The 21995-nt window shown below is 38.6% G+C and overlaps 1 protein-coding gene across 1 annotated transcript in view; it reads left to right on the forward strand.

The window, feature by feature from the left end:
• The first annotated feature begins 7137 nt into the window (after positions 1–7137).
• MYLK (myosin light chain kinase) overlaps positions 7138–21995 on the forward strand; it is a 73629-nt gene continuing 58771 nt past the window's right edge. Inside the window, exons 1-3 of the mRNA XM_010167068.1 lie at positions 7138–8087; positions 18352–18468; positions 21092–21178. Of these exons, the coding sequence (XP_010165370.1) occupies positions 7490–8087; positions 18352–18468; positions 21092–21178 (802 nt within the window). The 5' untranslated portion in view covers positions 7138–7489. The remainder of the gene's footprint in view (positions 8088–18351; positions 18469–21091; positions 21179–21995) is intronic.

Below are 21995 nucleotides of genomic sequence, written 5' to 3' on the forward strand. Positions count from 1 at the left end.
GGAGACACTCACTTTTCACCAGAAAAGGGTGCTTTAGAAAATTATAACTGTTGTATATCAAGATGTCCTATAAAGTTTTTCTACCCTTAATTTCAAGTTTTAATACTAATTTTTATGTAGGTACAGCCATATGTGCCATGACATTTTTGCAAATAATCTCTTCAGTCGATTTAGACTCTTTGTACTCCACAATAAATTGTGAACTGAGTCATTTCAGAACAATTGACTTGTTCACAATCAGCCCAGGTCATCTAGGGCGTTCATACTGCTGATTTGTGCAGATCATGTCTACCTACTTCCTTGCATCTAAGAAAAGTTGCTTTGGGGATCAGTGGCATTTCTAACACTCAGTACCTCTGGCAGGATTAGAAATGCCAGTTCAATTTCATTAAGATCACTGACCTCTACATGAGAGAGCTGGCCAAACTGAGAGAATTACTACCTTCTACTGGTACATTTCCACACTTTGGTTTGTGTACCCTGGACATGGTCATCTTCTCTTATGATATACTGGTGGTTTCACTTGAACTGAAAGACAATGAGATATTTCAGCAAACTTCGGGGATGGAAGAAGGAAAGAGAACAGGAAGAACAAAGGAGAGCCAAGAGGGTTTTGTGGAAGACTTTGTTGTGACTGACATAAGCAAGTTGACCTTAATGAATAGGTGTAGTTGGTGATCACTCAGGCCAAATTCATCACTGAAGACATTTGTCAAAGTGGAAGCCCAACAATATAATTACTTTAGAATGTAACAGAATGTACACTTAGAAAATAAATTACTTCATAAAATTAACAGAGGATAACAGTTTTGGGGGGAATGAAAAGAAGAAAAGTTTTAGCTACAAAACACCGCAGCAGATTACATGCTAGATTCAGTTATTGCCTAATCCTTTTACTGGAGAAATAGCTGGGGATCCCACAAGGATCAGTGCATTCATGTTGGCTTTTTCTAATCCATAATGAGTAAAGCTGTGCAGGAATTAGAGCAAGGGGAATGCTGATACTTCTTTTTACTCTGCTGTCATTTGCAGAATTTCAGTTACTGTTCAGGGAACAGAAAGCCATATTCTTTTAGACAATTGCATACATACTATGAATAACAGAGAAGTAACTGCCTCAGGAATATCCAAGGAACCAAATATCAGTTGTATAAATTCACGTTTGCAATAGAGCTACAATAATTTTGAGCAGCAAATAGTCTTGTCTGAATAGCTTTTGAAAAGCCTGCATTTGTCTTGAATACTTGACTGAGAATTGTTTATATATTCAGAAAGTGTCTTAACAGTACCTGATAGGAGAGCTGTGTTTACTGTCTTTCAAAAACTCTTACAAAGTCCATTAAAAATATGAAATAACTGAGAAACCACAAGTCAATTCACTGAAGAGTTTATAGAGAAGTTGACAGTAGGCTATTTTTAAACATAATCATTTTCTTTTCAAATAAAATGTGCAGCTAATTTCATGTATTAATTTTAGAAGCATGTTGCATAGCAGCTTTTAGGGAGTCATTCCTTCTTCAACTCCTGTAATTTAGTCTGGGCATGGTTTCCTACCAGTGTTAATTATTTTCCAATTTTCCTCTCCATTATTCTTAAGCTTTGATTTCTGTCCTAATACCTCCACAATTCTCCTTTTTTGTTGGCCACTCACAAAGCAAAATTCTGGTCTTAAAAATTTATGTTTAACAAAAGATCTACTTGTGTCTTCCTAATTCTTTCTCCTCTCATCAGAGTGAGCTGGGAAGGGTGTGACCCTGTGTGATTCTAGTGCGATCCATCAACGACTGCTGGTTGGCTTTCTGTTTTTCCCTCTCTCAGCATTATTTAGAATACATGTTTGTTTTGCCATTTACTATATAGCAGACTACTAAGTCTGACTTTGAAGTAGGTGGTCATTGTAGCCTCTCCTGGTCCTACACAGACCTCTGATTCCTCTACACTTGCATTCTTCATTTTAATCGTCCTAATGATGTTCCATTAAGCCTGTTATTGCTCAGGGCTCAAGGAATGGTGTTGCATAAATATAAAAAGAACAACAGATGCACCCACTACTGCAGTTCATCTATTGAAATTTGAACATTTTACAGCCTGCAAATGCCAGCCTGTGCAGTTGAGGTATAAGAAATCAGTCAGTCTTTGTGAAACCATCATGATTGAAATGGGAAATAAATCCTTTTCTGACTCAGAAAACCACAGATATCTTTTTCTCCTGCTGTCCTTTGTATCCTTCCAGTGATGCAAGGACTGGTATTTTTTTATCCCAGTATGACTTACCCATGTTCTTTCAGTCATTGTGTACATCATAAATTAAGAGATAAACAAAGAAATTGGGACCACTTGACAAAGACTGTGTTTGTAGAGGAAAGCCTTTATCTTTATAACAGCACAGTCAACATAAGCAACCTCAGAAATCCTCCTGCAGTTCCTTAAAGAAATCATCTGCTTTGTTAACTTTTGTCTTCTCAGACGCTGGTTATTTCTGTTCTCTCTGACTTCATCTTCAATAAATGTTGGGTTAGTGTTGATAAAACTTATTTAGAGATTTTGATGATCTGATTAATATCAGAAGTAAACATTTACCTTATAAATCAGTGTTACCTCAAATATTTTGCAATTCAGGTTATATAAAAAGCAGCTGTAGGATTACGTTTCGTTACACCAAACAGTAAATGTAGTTCTGTCTTTCTGTAAAATACAGTTTGCAAAGCTTGTTTTCTGCTAACAACACATTGTCTATTTTTAGGAAAGAAAACCATGACCCCTTCCTGTCCAATTCTCCCACTCAGTGTTGTAAAATGCAAATAAAATGATTGGTCTTTCAGGTATAAAAATCTTTTGGCCAAAACCTCAAATGAGGTTAATCAGTGCATCCTCTTTGAAGCCAGTAGAGCTGCTCTGCTTTATGTCAGCTAAAGTTGTGATCCAGTAGATTAGTTGCTTTCTTTGGGGTTAAAGCTTCATGGAGTCTGGACTTTCTCTCCATTTAACTAACTCCCAAAAGTATTGCAAAACCTCATTCTGAGTCTTTGCAGTTACCTGCACTGAAGCACCAGCTATAGCTAGGGATCAACTTCTTTGCCCTGTTCAATTCATTCTTAAAAAAAATGTAATTTTTCTGCAATATTTGTTTCACACTTGGTAGGCCTGGAGGACTTTTCTGTGTGTCCCTACAGTATGATTAATAGAGCTTTTTTCCTCTTCCTCCAGAGAGTGCTTCCTAGGGACATGCAGACAATAAGTCTCATCTAAGGTTCAGTGAAAATATTTGAGTAGATTCTGCCAAGAAACTAGTATTTCAAGATATTTTGAACATAAAAGCCATTCCAGGGAAAACTGATCCCACAATAGGACAGAGAGCTATTTTTAAAATTGCTTTAGGCTTTGCAGCTGGGGTTTTATTTGTTTTTGGTGGGGGGGGGTTATTATTGTTATTATTCCTTGACATTTTAAAGATAAATGCTGTGCATGGGCATTCTACAAAACAATCCTGCAAAAGTCAACACTTCCAGACACTTCTTACAGCACAGCTACTAAGCATAGGTTTTATCCATTTCTACCATTATTCCACAATAACAGAGCAACTAAGATCTGTCTTAGTCTAGGGTTTTGTTGATAAAGTGCCGACACAGAGAACCTCAAGTTAAAGAAGTAATATTGTTATTGCCAAGATTCAAAACAGCAAGGATGTGAAAGACTTGAAGTAGTGCTTGTGTACTGCAAAGCTCTATTTTTTCTAACTGCCCTTATGTATCTTGCCTTGCCTAGATTCTGAAATTGCATAAATATAAAAATATTTACAAAGTTTCCAAAATTATTCTTGATTGAATTTAGCATCTAAACTATCCAGTCCTTCTTAATTTTTCTTGGCTTGTTTCTCTTTTTCCATCTTGTGATCTCCAAGGTGGGTCAGCGTTATTAGCTTCACCTTTTTAGACTCTGCAACTGAATTCAGAAGAAAAAATTATGTTCTCCCTACTCCTAAAATCAGTAACAAAACTCACTTTGATTTCACTGGGAGCAAGACTTTCCCTGAGAAGACTACACTTTTGAACAGGGTTATGATGAATCAGACACAGACTTGAGGTTTGTACCAAGTGGTCTAGTTTTCAGTCATTCACTTGAATCAGGAATCATAATTAAGATCAAAAAGCTACCTTGTGAATCATTTTTCCATCTAGGTACTTCTATGTCCCTCTGTTGCACTGTTAAGTGCTTCCCAAGGTTTTAAAAATAGAAAGAACAAAATGCTCTCCTGCTTTCTTACCCCCTCCTTTATTTTCCAAACCCTGTGAAAAATAGCTTAGTTTAGATAGGTTTACTTTGCCTTCCTTATTTACTTCTTTGCATATGTGAAGAATTTGCAGGGGAAAAGATTCATTGCAGAAATGAATCCTGCAGAAATGCTATTATTCTTCACAGTGGTCAGGATCACATTCAGTATCCCTGGATCCCTCTCCTTGGAGAGTTCTGTCTCTGTTACTTTAACCTCTCCCACTGGTGACACAATTCTTGTGGGCAAATATTTTTGCCATACAGTCATGACAGGCTGAGCAGTGGTGCCTCCCTGTTTGTTGTATGCCGTAAATTGTCTATACTTCAGCTTGCATGGCTTCTCCTACTTTGCCAGCTTTGGATTGGTTTTAAGTCCTAAAGAGTAATTGAGCTCTAGGAGACTTACACCAGGGATCTTCTGGTAAACCACAGGCTGCTAAGGGCCTTGTAGCACTGATGAATGAGAAACTACTTGAGCGGTTTCAAAGCAGTCTCTGCTTTTCTTAAAAGCTTCTGAGAAACAGGAAAAAAATTCATGAGCTTCAATAGTGGCAAAAGGGGCCAGTGGCAAAAGGGGCCAGTCTGAAATGCGTTGTTTGAAGATACCAGGTTTTCAGCAGTGTTGGTACCCTGCCATCATTTGATACCAATCAGTATGTTGGGAGGAGGTGATGTGCAGTTCTTTCTATTTATCTTTCTATTTGTCTTTCCTTCTTTCTATTTCTCTTGCTTCCAAATGAAGGTCACACATAAGAGGAAGTAAGAATGGCAGGTCTCCAGTGCAGGACTGAGTTAAATACTCTCTGCATTGACTTGAATCTTCTCCTGCCATTTGGGCGGTTTCTGTTTGGTACTCAGATATTCTCTAGTCTTTTGTATTGAAGGAATTTAAGGTTGTAGCTTTCAGTGCTGCCTTATGGATTGCCTTCAATAACAATTTCTAGTGGACATACTCTGACTTGTTCAATAATAAGTGTTGAAAACTTTTCTATGGTTTCTTGTTGTTAATGTTGTCTTAAGGTCAGATAAGATGTGTTCTTACCAGCAAGGCCTTTACTTTACAATCCAATCACTTACATCAACTACACCGTTTTCTTCCTAGTGTTAAAGGCTTGATTTTCATATTAGGCTGATCCACTGTTTCACTTTCCAAAGCAACAGAAAGCAAGGGAAATCCATCTGAAAAGATGATGGCACTAATTGTTATTATAAGGACATAGCTTAGTGCTGCATCTATGTTAATAATCTTGCTTACTGTGTGACTTATTGCAAGTTGTAAAAGGGTGAAATTATAGTTTATTCACCCAAACAGAACCATATCTAGGAATGTATTTCCATGGACTATTTAAAAAACAGGCCAGACAATATGTTTATTGCAAACTAACAGAAAGGCACTTCTGAGTCTGTGTTTTAAACATCAGAGCAAAGTGGACTTGAAGGTGCTCTTAACTAGCAATTCTTTTGAAAACAGAACACAGTTGGCAAAACATGCCTCTTTTTCCTTCCTCCCCACAAAGCACATAGTTTTGTTCATGTCCAGAAAATATTCTTGGTAGCAAAAATGATTTTTGTCTGAAAAAGAAAAATCATCCAGGAGTTTGTAGTCCATTTACAAGCTTATACTTTAACTGGGAAGGATGAAGGAGTTTTCATTAATAAAATATGTCTCTAGACCTTAATCAGTTCAAGTCTGTTTTTTTTAATAGCAGTTCAGGGGAGCTGAAGAGAGGGAGTTACAGAACTGCTACCCTGGAGGAGTTAAATTTTGCTTTTGGCATCTCCTGTGTTAAGTGGAGAAGAGCCATTTGGGGATAAAAAAATGATATATATCTGCAAGAGGGAGGGAGCAGCGGGGGTGGGGGGAGCACTTTAAATGAATTCTTTAATGGGAGCCCTTTCCAGAAGGCATCCATGGTATTCCTCTGCAAAAGGAAGAATAAGTACTCAGCACCATATATGGTGACACTTTTATGTTTTTTAATATAAACATGTACAGGCTAGAGCAATCCATGTCGACGGGTTTTACTGATTGGTTGGGCTACGGGGGAGGGAAGGAAATGAGACCCTGCTTTTAATATCATAACATTAGAAATCTTAAGAGCTTGGGTTTGAATAAATAAACAGTAGGCAGAGTTGGAAAGATTTTCAACTTTGCAAAATCGCCCCTTCCTCTGCCTTGATTTTCCAGCTTTTGTATTTGTTTTCCTTTAGCTTGTTTGTTTGCAGCTCTTTTATTCTGTAAATTGCTTTGATTTTTGTTCAGGGAGTATGTTCTTCCCAGTGTAGACAGCAACAGATATAGCTTGGCTCCAAACATAAGGGGACCAAATCCACTCAGTCAACCACCACAATGCTGGGCATAGGAAAGGAGGATGCCACACTGGGTTTGAGCTGCTTTAGTGCAACACACAATCACTTAGCTGAGACAAGTTACAGTTTTGGAGGGAGAAACCTGTGCTTTTCTGATTTCACTTAAATATTTCAGGAACCAAGTTGGAGAATGCAGCTGCCAGGTGTCTCTGATGCTGCGGGAGAGTTCAGCTTCCAGAGCAGAAATGCTCAGAGAGTGAGTATTTTTCCCAGGGACTTGCATGGGTGGGTTCTATTTTTTGCTCTGTTAATTCCCTGCCCTTACAGACCCAGCCTGGCTGCTGTTCAACTTAATCCCCAAATGTGACCCAACAAATTGTTTTCATCATACAGGCTAAGCACATTGTACCAAGCCAGAGTAGAGAAGATCTTTTTTGTTTGTGCCCTTATATGGCTCCTGAAGTCATCATTGATGCAATAAACTAATGGAGTGTGCTCCTCTAATCAACCTCCCCTTCTATAAACACATTTTGTTCCTGCTCTGAGATTGTTCCCTGACATTTTTAAACCAGCCCCTTTCCTGGCTCTCTCTTTCTTTTCTTTTTCGGATCTTAGTGGGAGGGAATCAGCCAGCTCTGGAGAGGGAAGAGATGGTGGAGATCATGGTAAACTAACATTTGGTAGAACAAGTGGCTTCAAAAAGAACAGCAGTGAAACCAGAGCAGCTGAGGAAGAGCAGGAAGACGTCCGAGGTGTGCTGAAGAGGCGAGTGGAAACCCGGGAACACACAGAGGAGAGCCTAAGGCAACAGGAAGCTGAGCAACTTGATTTCCGTGACATTTTAGGCAAGAAAGTCAGCACCAAAAGTTTTTCTGAGGAGGAACTGAAAGAAATACCAGCCGAGCAAATGGACTTCCGAGCAAACCTGCAGCGGCAGGTCAAACCCAAGACCTTGTCAGAGGAGGAAAGGAAAGTTCATGCACCTCAGCAGGTGGACTTTCGTTCTGTGCTGGCCAAGAAAGGCACCCCAAAAGCCCCATTGCCAGAGAAGGTGCCACCTCCCAAACCAGCTGTTACAGATTTCAGATCTGTGCTAGGCTCAAAGAAAAAGCCACCTGCAGAGAATGGCAGCGCTAGCACCCCAGCACCAAATGCCCGCACTAATTCTGAAGCCCAGAATGCGACCCCCAATTCTCAAGTCCCTGTTGCCAAACCAGCAGTGAAAAAAGAAGAGAAGAATGACAGAAACTGTGAACATGGGTGTGCAGTGGTGGATGGAGGAATAATTGGGCAAAAAGCTGAAAACAAAGCAACAGCAAGCAAACCACCAGCAAGCAAAGGAACAGCACCCTCCTTTACCCAGAAGCTTCAGGATGTTCAAGTAGTAGATGGTGAAAAATTGGTCTTACAATGTCGGATTTCCTCTGATCCCCCTGCAGCTGTCAGCTGGACTCTAGACAGCAAAACCATCAAATCATCAAAGTCCATTGTCATCTCCCAAGAAGGTAAATTAATTAAATTACAAGCCAGCTGGGTGGCACAGTTATATCCGGCCCTTGATTAATAATATTTAGTTCATTAAAGGTAACGCAATACTTTAAGTCCTGTGCCAGTAACTGTTTCCAGATGCAACTTTCTTGTTATTTCAGTGGAGTACACAAGGAAAAGTATTGTTTGACATTTCTTGCAGATTCTCCTTTAACAGCCTGCAGACGTAATTTTTATAAAGTTGAACTTCTTGCATTTTTAAATGCTGTTTACATAGCTAACGCTGTTTAAGGAGCTGATACATGACGTTTATTTAAGCTGAACTTTAAGGATTTAGAACACTGAAAACAGAATAATATTATTGCTGGTTTACAAATTCTAATTTAATTCTCCTGTATGTTTAATATTTCTGGCTTTTTATTGCAATAAGGAACACAGAAGCAAAGAGAGGTTGTGTTATAGAAAGAAATAACTGCAACTTTAAGTTACATAGTTCAGAGTTGAGAATTGGTTGCCAGTGTATTTAATAGCCAACCACAGGTGCTCCTATTGCCTTTAAAGATACTGAAATATTTGAACCCTACTGGCCTGATGACTTTTAACTAATATCAAAACAGTACAGAGTTTGGTGTAAGTCCTCAGAGGGAACATTTACTGTCATCAAATGGAGTGATTCCTTTTTATTCCACATTCTGGATAATCAAACCCTACCAGGCTGGTTTTGTGTTAAAGTTAATATTGTATCTAGAAAAAATATATTTTCCTTGGGATAAAAATAAGGTGGATAGCATAATATAAAAAACTTCTTTACTTCATATTTGATTCATAAAACACTGCTTATATGGAAAATAACACTGTCATGCATGTTGTAGTAAAAAAGTTCATGTTCACAGTAAGATTTATAGCTTGACACAGGGGTCTGCACTCTTAATTGTGAGTCTTTCTTCATTTAATCCAGACTATTTTCAGTGTTATTAAATGAGAACCAAATGAGTACGCACAATGGTTTGCCACAACGAGTGAATTCTTGTGCAGTGTTCCAAGCGCTGAAACATGAGCATTCCTTTAAAGTGGATGCAGTCACAAACATTGCCTTCAGATAGGGTGGGGGAAAAATGGTACCCAAGTACTACATTAAGGGGATAGCAAAGTAAGTAGATGGAGAGAGGGAAATGGTAGCAGGTGTGTTGTGTCTGGCATGTGTCTGACGTAGCATGAAAATTTTATTTATGAATACATTATTATTTTCACCAGAGGGGACTGTATGGAATAGAGTAACTGTTAGGTACATGAGAAAAATTTGACTGGTGGAAGTGCTGTCCTTATAAAAAGAACTGACAGGATCAGGAAGGTGGGAGACTGCAATTTTATCAGCCTTACACTAGAAGCAAGATTTCAAGGGTTTTCTTGGAGTTGCTCAGAGTGAAAAGAAATTCTACATCTCAAAGTTTCATGTCTCGTACCAAAGTACGTCAGATAGACAGCATCTCTGTATCAAAGCTTCTGAGCTATGGTGGAGCCTCCTAAAGTCCTGAAGCTTTAGTGTTGTGGTGCTGTAGAAAGCTGTTTTCTTGACTGAAACAATCTGAATAATTGACTGTTACCATCCCCCAACTCATATTCACTTTATAAAATGATACTGTGGAGCTGAAAATCCAGTGTAATGATGTTTACAGTGAAGTGATCCTCATGTACAGAAATACTCTACCACCTGCCTGAGCAGGACATGTGACTAATCCCATCCAGTTTGTCTGGGCTAGATGACACTCGGTCAAAACACCCCAGGGTTGGCATTTTGTCAGGATGTCACACTTTAGCAGTGCTTTCCGTTGAGGTAAGGAATGGAGGTCACCACTGGATAAGGAATCCACTGTTTCAAGACAGCTTCTTGCAGGCAGTGAAGAAACTGTCCTTATGTTTGCTTGGCACCTGCATTATTACACTAGTATAATGCTTAGGTAGTCAGTGTTAGTGGTACTTCAAAGTTATGCTTTCCTTTGCACATATTTGCAGGGGATCTTAGAAAGAAATATTACACTGGGAAGTAAATGCCACAGTTTTCTCCTTTAATGGAAAGAAATGGAATGAGGATTAGAACTATTTTTTTTAACCTTGTTGCATACCCTGTGGTACACTGATGGTAATGCATTACATGATGGTCAGTTCAGGTTTTTTCCTGACAGTACCTGATAGTTTTTGCACTTGGAGAACAATGTGTTGCTGTTCTCTCACTGTGAGATGCTTTCATGACAGCTGTTAAGTCATTAACTAGGAATGCATGATACTTTAAGTAACTTCCAGTTTTCTTAGAGAATTATTTTTCTCTTTTCCCCTAATTAGGAACACATAAATAGTTGAAGGAACCAAAGGAGGAGAAGGAATAATTAGAGCTACAGATTAAAATTGAGAAATAATAAATTCAGGATGAATATAAGGAAATAATTGTTTGATAGAGAAACTGTGTGAATTAGTCTCACAGAAAGTGTTTTGAGCAGCTTTAAACATAGAGAGTAACAATGAAACTGGATGCAGTACTCAGCAGCCCGATGCCAAAATACCAAATGCCATCTTTTGCCCCAAATGCTGAAAAGGCAGCTTCATCGCACCTGCAGGTGTCATGTCCTTCAGCAGCAGTGCCTTTGGCAAACCTTGGAGCAGCATTTAATGGGCTCTGGAGATAATCCCGTAGAGTCATCCTCAGCTGAAAGAAGGTTGAGTCTGTGGGAAAGGAGAGGAATTCAGAGTGAACAGACCTAGCTCACATTAATGGGCTTAGATCTTGCAAAGCCATTTTTTAATTCTTTCGTATGACCTTGCTCCTCTTGTGTTAGGCAACAAAATCCACTATAGAAGTGTATAGACTGGGTCTCTCGCTATTTCACCAACTGGTTTTGTGCTGCTCTGATGTTTGGTGGTGACCACTGGTTCTCATATATGGAAAATTTTCCAGACTTATCTTACAGAGGAATAACTTACTTCTTCTTAGTGAGTTGGGTACTAGAAAGATCCTCTATCTAGAGTGAGACATATCTGTCTGCTTCTTATCATACTAGAAGCCCATTTTAGTTAGTATGGGCCACTGGCCCACAAACTGTTCAGTGTAAGTAACAGATGAACCTGCAGAATGCTATGTATTTGTCTTTTGAAAATTAAATTAACCCTCTCTGCCATTGCCAGAAAGCAAGAAGAGATAGCAGGTTGCTGATCTCCTGGTACCAAATATATTGTGAATACATAAAATCTGGTTTCAGGAGCATGCCCACCTGGTAAAATTAGTGGCATATTTGGCCAGGAAGGGCAGACTTAAAACTATACTTGGGTGTAACAAGTTCACAGAATAGGCAAACTAACTGGTCCCTTTATGTAGTCACTCACAGTAGCTTTTCTTGGCCTGTTTCTCCTAGTTAATAGTAAGGCCCTTTACCTGTTAGAAACAACCCTATTCATGTCTCCTCTTTGTTTGAAGAGGTTAATACAACATTGCCTGCCCAAGGCAGTTTAGGCATTGATGTTCAAGAGAAAAGGGGATGTTAGCCCCACTTCTGTACCATTGGAGAAGCCTGAATCAAACACCAGGATCAGAATAATCACAGATTGGTAAGGTCTTTGGCAAAGGAAAAATTAAATCCTGCTCCAAAGAAGATGGGCATATTTATGCAGTATTTGTGCTGTATTCTAGTACTTAATCTAGGGCTTGCAATGTGTTCTATTATTGCAGGGTTAAGTTTCCATTAGCAATTAGAAGGAAGAATCTGGGCAGCATTATACTGAATGTCACAATCACAACATATCTAAGATCAATCTCATTCCTTCTATTTTACATTTTAACTATTAATAATGTTTTGTTTCCCTTTGAAATAATGAACATCAGTACTTGTTTCTCCATTTCCTGTAATAATTCCCCAAATAATATTCTGTCAGTTGATTGGCATGAGTGATTTGTTGCTTAAAGTATCATTTTTATGACAAAGTGAGCTCTCACTCCATTTTTCTTTTACGAACGTGTCTGACCTGGTAGGAGTTTATTAATTATTTGATTTTATATTTTTATTCTTTTAAACAGTTGTCAGTGTGGTTATCTACATTCCTGGGATAGATACTAGTGTGGTTTTTGCCTGTGAAATAGCAAAATAAATGGTAATAGTATCAAACAAACAAAAGAGGGCACTCATAAATTAGAGCATTATGCATTTATAGGGGCAAGTTAGATGGTGTATGGTTAAGAGGCAGTTGATTTTATTATGACAGAGTTCATTTTTGAAGTTACAGAGGGCTTTTGGTTTGGAAAAAGGTTTTTAAGAAGGCTGTAGCAGACATTACAATGGAGTTAGACATATAAGGACTGAGTAGAACAAGCTTCCCCACACAGTGAACTTTTTAGAGCAGGAATAATTTTGTTTTACATTTGTATAGTAACTTGGCATAGCAATGCCCTGTGCTAGTGTCCTGCTATGTGACTCACTCTTGGATAGAAAATGCAGATAGAAAATTTTTGCATGATTACAAAAGTTGTTCTAAAAGACAACAGTGAAAGGGGTCTGGAAGCTGGCATCCTTACTGGACTGGAGAATTGAGGTGCATAGTGAACATAAGTCAAAACTGGAAAACTTGACTTGTTTGATTTAAAATCAGCTTGCTCTGCTTTTTTTTTCTTTTTTTTTTCTTTTTTTTTTTTTTTTGGCTATATTTAGTACCATGTGACTATATAGACTATATAGATTGAAGAGGAACTCCTGGTTATAGGCTCAAGTAGCAGTGATGGTGTAGCTTAGAAAATGCCCAGAGTTTGTATTGCTTTGTGTAAGACAGCATTTCTTTTCTATGTCTTGGCAGCATAAAGAGTTGGTAATCTTGTTAGCAATAATGCCTTAACAACTTTCTTGTGACTTAACATAACTCCTAAATCTTCCTATCAGTTGTGCAAGTCTGTGTCTATCAGTCTAACTAGGATCTGCCATGACTTTTTTGATTTCTTTTTAATTGACTTTGAGCAAGATCTTGGTGCATAATTACCATGACTGTATGTCCTGAGCTGAAAGTAGACAGATTCTGCAGCTTAAGAAAAGCTTCTTCAGAAAGTTTAAGGCTAGAGAGATTGTCTGAGCATCAGTTCTGACACAATTCCGTGTTTGTCACATGCCACAAAATTTCCCTCTGTACTACCATTTTTGTCCAAATCTTCTTTCTTCCAGAAACGCATGTAGTGTGGGTTTAAATATAGCAAGAGACATTTGCTATAATCACTGGTAATTTATTGCAATGTCTAATTATTCTTATAAGTGTTTTGTTTTTAAATCAAGAAACAAAGCAATGTCTTACTTCTAATTTGAATTTATCTGGTTTCTTCTTCCATACACTTGTTTCCTTTCTCTGCTAAACTAAAGAGCCCATTTGTACTTGCTAGAATGGCTTTGAGTCTGTAATCAAGATACCTCTCTGCCTCTCTTTTGAAACCTGACAAGTCAAGCTCTTACTAACTTTCTCTCTGTAATGCACTTTTTCCAGCCCTTGGAGGCTTGGCATTGTTTCATTTTGTTTTGTTTTTGTTTTTAATACCTCCTCTTCAGTTGCTGTTTGTTGGCTAATTATCCTATTTAGAAAATAGGCAGCAGGGCCGTATGTCAGTATCAGTGAGATAGAGGTCACCTTCCTATTGCTGTGCTTACTGGAGGTCATTGGTCCTCTTTCTACCTTACAACAGTGGAGCTCACGTTTGTTACTTCTGTATTAAACCTTTAAACCTTCTTAAAAAAGAGCATCCCTTGCTGTCCATGGCTGATTGTCATTTCACTATCTTAAGCCCCATTTTCCTTGAGTGAATAGAACTCACCTTAACAAGTAAATTAGATTGTTTGTGAGGCCTGTTCAGTTTTCTCTCTCTTTCTGTCCTTTCCCTTTCCAACATTCTTTCTATTATCTGTAAGTTTATCAACAGTAATTTATTAATACTTCTGCGTCACAGATTAAAATACTAAGTAACTTTGCTCCCTGTCTGATCACAGAGGAAATCCACCGGAAACAAACCAAATGATGATTTCCTATTGTCAGATCCTTCGTGAGATCTTTATTTTGGCTGCTCTAACACTTCCTAACATGAATGTTATTAATACAGCAATATAGCATCAATTACAAGCAGAATAATGTGAGATAACACAAATATTTCAATAAAGACTAAGACAATTACCCTTACACACATACATTTTCCAGTTAAGTATGAAATCTCATGAATAATGAAAGTAGATTTCTTACATAGTTTTCCTTACAACTCTATCAATTAGCAATAATTAAATTTGACAGTTGTTCTTCTCTGAAACTCATATGAGTTTTTTCACTACTTTGCCTGTTGTCATTGTAACTCTAGTCAGTATTTTCCAGGTCAAGTCACTTGCTATTTTTAAATGTGACTGTGACACTAGCACATATTTGCCTTTTCCCAGACAATTTGTAATTTATTAGAAAATTAACACCCGTGGGCCAGTGAGTTCCTTAATAATTTTTTTATGGCTCCTAGGCACAATTTCTCATGGCCTAGTATTTATTAATATTGCCTAAATACTCCACAGTACTTCTTTATCCCATGGGATACAAATGAGAAAGACATAAACTTCAGTCTGCATCACAGATAGGAGTCAGGAGGTTGGCCAGATAGATGCCAGTGTGGGGAGTTAGACTCGGGAGCTGTTTTTTTGTTGGTTTGTGTATTTGTTTTATAGTTGAAGTTGACTTTCTGCAGAGTTTCATGGAAAGAATGCAGAAGCCTAGAGATATTTTAAACTGTCTTGCACTATTTTTGAGTAAGTCAGAAAATCCTTTAATAGCTCAAAATGCAAGGGAAAGGCTTTGTGTATCTAAACCAGAGCCTCCAGTAAACTGTCAGCTTCTGTGGCTGTTAAATACTTTTCTAGAGCTTCACCAGTTACAATGTCAAAGTGGAAGATCCCAGTATTCAGGTTTACCCCAATCCTGCCCTTTATGACAGTGTTTTAAAGACTGTCCATAGGCTGGTTCATAAAAGAAAAGCAGAGGGATGGGTGGACAAAATTGATAGCAAATTCTTTTAGTTGACTGGGATTTGTGAAGTGCCAAGATTCACAATACCCAACTGGAGTAACCAGTCTGGGCTTTCTTGCAGTTATGAGAAAATAAGCTTGTTTTCGGGTCATGAAAGGTTTTTGGAAAGGAAATACCAAATGCTTCATTGAAAGACATTTGGCCTTCTAGCCTCGGGAATTGACTGTACCTCTAGATCACAGAACATAGGCCTGTTGGGGAGTTTTCTGTCCTTATGAAATCTCATATGGTTTTACCCGTTTGTGGGTTTTTTTCCTGGTTTTCTAAGAAAATGAGGCTTCTACAGCCATGTGCTCTCTCAGCCTCCCCTTACACTCCTGACCCAGCCTGGTAAATACTTTTTTGAACCATTTGCCTATTTCACACTAAGTCCTGGTAGTCCACAGTTTCATGAAAACTAGTGGCTAAATAAAGGAGAATGACTCAATTTACCTCATTTCCTGTTCAGTCCTCCACTGGGGGCAGAATACCACCATTGCATCTGGTGGTAGCAACAAGCCTAGCAATCCCTGTACTTTGTATGTGCTATTCCAGTGTAGTTGCTGTGGAACGTGGAGAAGTGGTGGAAAACAGGATACAGGTTCTTGCTGCAAGGGAGTGGAAGTCAGGAGGAAAAAGATGCAGTCCTTGAAAAAACAGATTTTCTTCATCTTCCTTCTCACAATGTAACTTCATTAAAATTCAACACATATAAATACTCTTTTGGAATGAATAAGACTGACATTATTTCATGAGGACTCTGCTTCCACTGGAATAAGCCAAATGCAGCTTTGATCATGCAGCCATGCATCCTGTCCAGGGCTAGATTCTAAAATCAAAACTAACAGAGCACTGAATGCACATGGCAAGTTGAGGATTGTAGTGAGAAAACCCTAGGATTTGCTTCTAGATTTTAGTGTAAGTATGGGGAATGACTTTTTGTTAGGGTGGGATGTTTCTGTTTGTATATGTTGCATAAGGAAGTGTTTCTCTAAGATCTTAACTTATATTGCTGCAGTAAGCTTGTATGGACAACACTGCAATGGTATGAGTGGTGAGGAATGACTTTACATCACATTAGTCTTCATTGAGCTGATTAGCATGCAGGTGAGGAAGGGCTTTTGTGTAGGTAGAAAACTCCAGCAGAAACTGAAGTAAATGCTACTTTGTTCCAGTGTCTTAACAATCCAGTGTCTTAACAATGCGAGTTACCATTACAAGCCAGACTCCTTTCCTGCAGTAAGGTGACCAGATATCTCCTCCATATGTACGTGTGTTTGTTCCATAGTTTATGTTCTTCTATGTGACCTTTTCTAATCATGATATAGATTTATACAGATTCTTAGACTGGAAGTTATCTTTGGCTTTCTCTCCAGTTGTCTGTTTAAATAGCAGAGACATGTGAATTTATATTTGCTAGATGCCTGCAACAATAATTTTCTAGTGTCCCTCCTCCATTTGGAATGGAACTGCAGCTCGTGACATTTTTGGCTCAGCCTGACTCATGGAGATGAGTTGTCTCAGGGAAGGCACGTGGCTTTTTTTTCACCCTGGGGTTGGCTGAACACAACACATGTGAGTGAGGGGTCAGTTCTCTTCTGAGATAGTTTTCACTTTTTTTCTCGGGGGAAAATTGTTGTTATTTAGAGCTGCTTGATTTTGTGGAGGGTGAGGAGGTTGGAAAAATTCATTTTCTTCTAACCCTGGTGTGTGTCTGGCAAACCAAATTTGTTGGGAACCATTGGAATGTTTTTATAAAATTTGTCCTGAATAATAACATCCAGTTTTACAATGAGGGAAAATCTGGATGCCGAAAGCATCGTTCAGTCAGAACTAAGGTCTAGTCTCCAAGGGGAGCCAGTATATTCTCAAAGTTTCTCTGATAGTGGGATGTTATTTTAAAGGACCTTTCAAGGTCCTATTCAAGGACCAGTGTCACTTGTGCCTGTGCCATCTCCCACATCACAAGGGGAATATTTGATGGGGAGCCTGGGATCAGGCACTCAGGAAGGCAGAAGGCAGACTCCAGTTAAGATAGAAAGAACGGTGGGAAATGGCAAGAGATGCTGGGAAATTTCCTTATGTCTCAGGACACAGGAGAAATGTGTCCGATCTGAAAAAGATCATCTGTCCAGTCTCTTAGTTAGGGGAGACTGTGAGAAAGGTAAATGGAGGAAGGAGAGTGGAGGCGTTCTGGACAAGCTAACAGCAATGGGTGGAAAAGCACAATGTCTCAGGCTGTGTGTAAGGGACAGGCCAGGCTTTCCAGTGAGGAAGGAGAAAGTAAGCCCACACTTCACCCTGTCTTACTGAGGGGTGTTTGGAAGGGGAAACTCTAGAGTGTTTTAATTGAGATTCTCCCTGGGCGCAAATTACTTTGTTCCAAGCAATGCAAGTGAGTGTAAGGAATTAGGTAAACCACAGTTCTCCTTCCTCATCCCCCAACTACTGGGAACAGCTTCTGTTTTGGTTCACAGAGTCATATTTTTTTAAGAGGAAATGTATTTCCCTTGGGTCATACCAAGCTTCCCTTGGTAACTACAGAGCTTATGTCACATCCTGTTCTGCAAACCCAATAAAGTCAAATTTTGCTTTTTTGTGTGAAAAGAAATGGATTTGTTGCAGTGACAAATTTGATTGCCACTGATGTGTTGGACTTTCTAAAAAATGTTTTACAATCTCAGACCCTTGTTTTCTGAGTAATTAAAGCAAAAAGAAAATAGGTCTCGGGGTAATTTTTAAACTTAGGCACTAAGCTGAAGTTCTACATTCACACGTGGATGCTCATGGGAGTACTAGAGATAAAGCTGAATCAAAATATTGCAGATGGTCGCTTGACAGAAGCCCTCTTGTTTACAGTCTTACGCTACTATCATCGGTGCGAGGGCTTCTTATCCCTGCTATAAGACAAAGAACAGCAGCAGAGATTCTGCTCTGGGTCTTCTCTACCCTCATCCATTAACCGCTTTAGGGCTACAGGGACAATTTTGAGTATCCTAGGGAACAACAATAAGATTCAATTTATCCATCAATGTATTTTCATTTTATTTAGCGTTAATAAGGCTCCAATTCTGATGCTGAATTTTTAAGGACAAAACATCTTTTTCTAGCAGTGAAGATCACCTGTAATAAAAGGACTGGATCATTTGATAAATTCTGTTCCTTAATAGCACTAAGGTTTTTGTGAACTGCAGCATAACATCCATTTAATCTCTTCTTCCTTTGTATTAGGGACACTGTGTTCACTTACTATTGAGAAGGCCATGCCTGAAGATGGGGGCGAATACAAGTGCATAGCTGAGAATGCAGCAGGAAAAGCTGAATGTGCTTGCAAAGTGCTGGTAGAAGGTAAGTACTTGGCTGGATATAGGAAAACCCTTCCTTAGGACTTGCTTCTTCCCCCCTTTATTTCCCAATATTAGCCTTTATGAAACACGTGCAAAAAGAACTTTGCCTCCTTCCCTCTTGCCCTTCTCAGTCAATATGTTATTCAATGTCTTCCATAAAGCAGCATGAGCAGAGACACAGTACAGAGCCAAGGGCTCTGGCTGCTTTGTGGAATAATCTGTGTTCTCTTGCTATCCACTGCATTTCTACAAGGATTTTAGAGCATAAGTTGAACCCATGAAGGTTTGCGTCTGAGCTGTATGCATTTTTTAAAAGCACATAAGAATTCGGTGTGTGAGCCTGGGTACCAGTCTGTATGGGTAGGTACCACTGTGTATGGCACATTTCTCAGTCTAGAACTTTTCAATTCTTTGCATGCAATGACATTTGATAATTTGCCCTTTTTTTCTAGTGGCAGTGAGTAAAAATAACCAAATTAGTGGCTCAACCACCCTTGTATGCCACAGTCTTAGAACATGGACAGTTTGCAGACTGAGATACCCATTTTCAGCCTCAGTCATGATGATGACACTGTACTCCTGCCAAGTAGTCTTGGCTTTGGGCAAATATTTTGTCATGAGGTTGAGAGCACAGACTTTTAAAACTGCCATGGACTTCAAGTTACTTAAGAGACTTTAAGTAACCAAACATGCTTCTTATCAGCTCACCTTCTGGTGAGCTCAGCCTTGAATACTCTGATACTTTCCATTGTAACTGAAAAGAACACAAAACTAAACAACAAGCCCAATAACATAGATCTTGGGTACTAAGCCTTCACAACTCTGTTGTAGATGTGATATTTGGGGCAAGGAGGTCTAGAAAAGAAAACTATTACTTGTTTTCCTAAAGTAGCATGACACAAAGTAAGAACATGATCCTGTAACTCCATTAGTAAAGGTCAGTCTTCATGTAGCTACTAAAGGAATTAATTATACGTATAATTACAATTAATTATATCGGTTCCTGTAGTGGTACCTTCCATGATAGTATGATCACAACATAGTCTGGCTTAGATATTTGATTATATTACAGAAATATAAAAAATAGTTTAAGAAATACATTTTACCAGCACTGAAGTTCAAGGATGACTACCAAGAGGCTTTAAGCAAAATCTAGTACCCTGTAACACCTTAACTACCACAGAGGCAGAGGGTTAAAGGATCAGATCATCAAGTGCTTAGCACGCAGTAGTTCTCCAGAGCTGCTCTAGCATCTTTTAAATGTCTCAGTCGCCTGTTTTTTTTCCTTTGACTGTCTTCTGATCTTCTTCAAGTAGGTAATTTTCTTCCTGAAGCCTCCCTAAGCATATTTCCCACTTCAAATTTCCTGCAATTTAAATTGCTCCCTTCTACTCTGTCAGCATCCCAGACTCAGCAAGTAACCATAAATATTATATTCCTTTTGGCCCCATGGACTCAAAACAGATTGAAGGAGTATTTTACTTCAGTTATCAAATTAGCTCAGGGACAGATCCGTAGAATCTGAGTGTCTGAACTCAGATCTAGAACAGCATTCTGCTCTGAATCGTTTGCTAGGAGATTCTGTCTTTTCCTGTTAACTTTTTAGGAAAAGGAGAGAGACCAACTTTCATGCTCTGGCACTTAGAAGTAGGCAACTGAAATGGGTGGTTCCATAACATTTATGTTATCTTTTCCCTAGTAACTAAATTTCAAATAGCTATCTCATGCATGAATCCTCTGAAAACTGAATATTTGAAAGGTATAAATTGATACAGCTATATTGATATAGCTATTGCTGAGATCATAATCCAGATTTTGGATCTTTCTTCCAAAAGCAAATGTCAGGATCAAACAATCTAATGTGGAGATCATTAGGATTTGCATTATATGACATACTTGACCTGGGATAACCTTGCTGAGAAAAGGTTGCACCTTCTAGTTACGCATGCCTATGTTGTATGAGATACACATGGAAGAGAGCTTCTATTGACTCTCAGCTGTCAGTGGAGACTGCAGTGCTGAGTAGTTGCTGGATATGAGCTGTGCAATCTTGAGAATAAAGAAATCCATCAAACTTGAGTCCTATGGTGTCCCTTTTGCCTTTTTTCTTTTGGCATGAACCAATGTGTAATAATATATTCTTGGAAAGATTTAAACATACAGAAGAAATGCTGCTTTTGAAAATGTGTTCACCTATATAGATCACATAGACAATGGAATAGAAGAATGACATGGCAAGAAATACTTTTGGATGAAATGATGCTTCAAATATGCCTGCCTTTCTTTCTTCCATGCGCTGCCTAAGGCAGCTTTTTGCACATTGTACTTTGCTCTAGTCAGATAAAATAGATCTGTCAGCTTAGAAGGTACCTCTTGTCTAGTTGCTTTCTCAGGTTCTCAGTGCATCTGCTTTTGTAGAGGGCTTCTCCCTCTCTATTCCCTATTCCTTTTAGAATGTGACATTCTTCAGCAAGTCCGTGCAGAGAAGCTTTGTTAAAAACCAAGAGCACAGTAATTTCCTCTAACTTTGCAGAAAGATCCAAAACAAACTCGTGTTGACAGGCAGCTTTTCCATTATTGATTTTTAAATAGGATTCATATTTTATTATTTGTTTTGATTGCAGATGCCTCATCCACAAAGACCTCAAAGATTACTGAGAAGAAGAACAAGAAGCCTAAGACCACGCTTCCCCCTGTGCTGCCAACAGAGAGTAAGTGACAGTTATTTTAATTACTTCCTTTTCACTGGAAACAAAAGAGTGCTTTGGGATTCTGTGGTCATTCCCTTCTGTTTTCAGGCATAGTATCAGAAGCTTGTGCTCTTTTCTTTAACCCTTGCACATAAGTCACGTGAAGTGAGTTTTTGCCTTGTGGGGTTTAGAAGTAAGTGATGACTATTCTCAGTTTTCCATAATGGTGCAATAAGCTTATGGCATAGATTTATTTTTGGCTGTCTCCCACAGAGTGCAGAAGTTCTCAAGTAGTTTGCTTCAAGTCGTGTTGTGTCCTGTGTAGACACTGTACTGTCTCACCATTGGTAGGACAGGTATCTTGACTGAAATGTCCTGTAGCATAATCTGTCTCTTTTATCTTGAGCATGGGGAGTGGTTTCGTTAATTTTACATTCCTTGTTTAAAGCTTAGATGCTTTACTTGCTTTTAATGCTTCCTGAAATAAGAAATCAGCTATAAATTGCCATGTTTGCTACTCTGCATACGTGCATTTGATTAAGGGAAACTTTAAATGGTAAAGGCAGCACAGGAATGTAAGTTTAGAAATTCCCAATACTACTTTTGAAATTAAGTGTCCATGGGATACAAATATCTCTTTAAATCCAATACTGGACTTTCAAAGTTGTCTATCTAAGATGTCTACCATGTGAGTTCCTAAAAAAGATGTAAAGATGCAGTTCTAATAGAAGCATTAAATATTTTATCCATCACTCTCAAAAAAGCAAAACAAAACAAAACCCAAACCAAAAAACTATAATCTGATTTTCCAGCATGGAATGTTTTCAGCTGCTTTCAG

The sequence above is a fragment of the Antrostomus carolinensis genome, unplaced genomic scaffold (genome assembly GCF_000700745.2).
Source record: "Antrostomus carolinensis isolate BGI_N321 unplaced genomic scaffold, ASM70074v2 scaffold4784, whole genome shotgun sequence".
NCBI classification, from domain to species: Eukaryota; Metazoa; Chordata; class Aves; order Caprimulgiformes; family Caprimulgidae; genus Antrostomus; species Antrostomus carolinensis.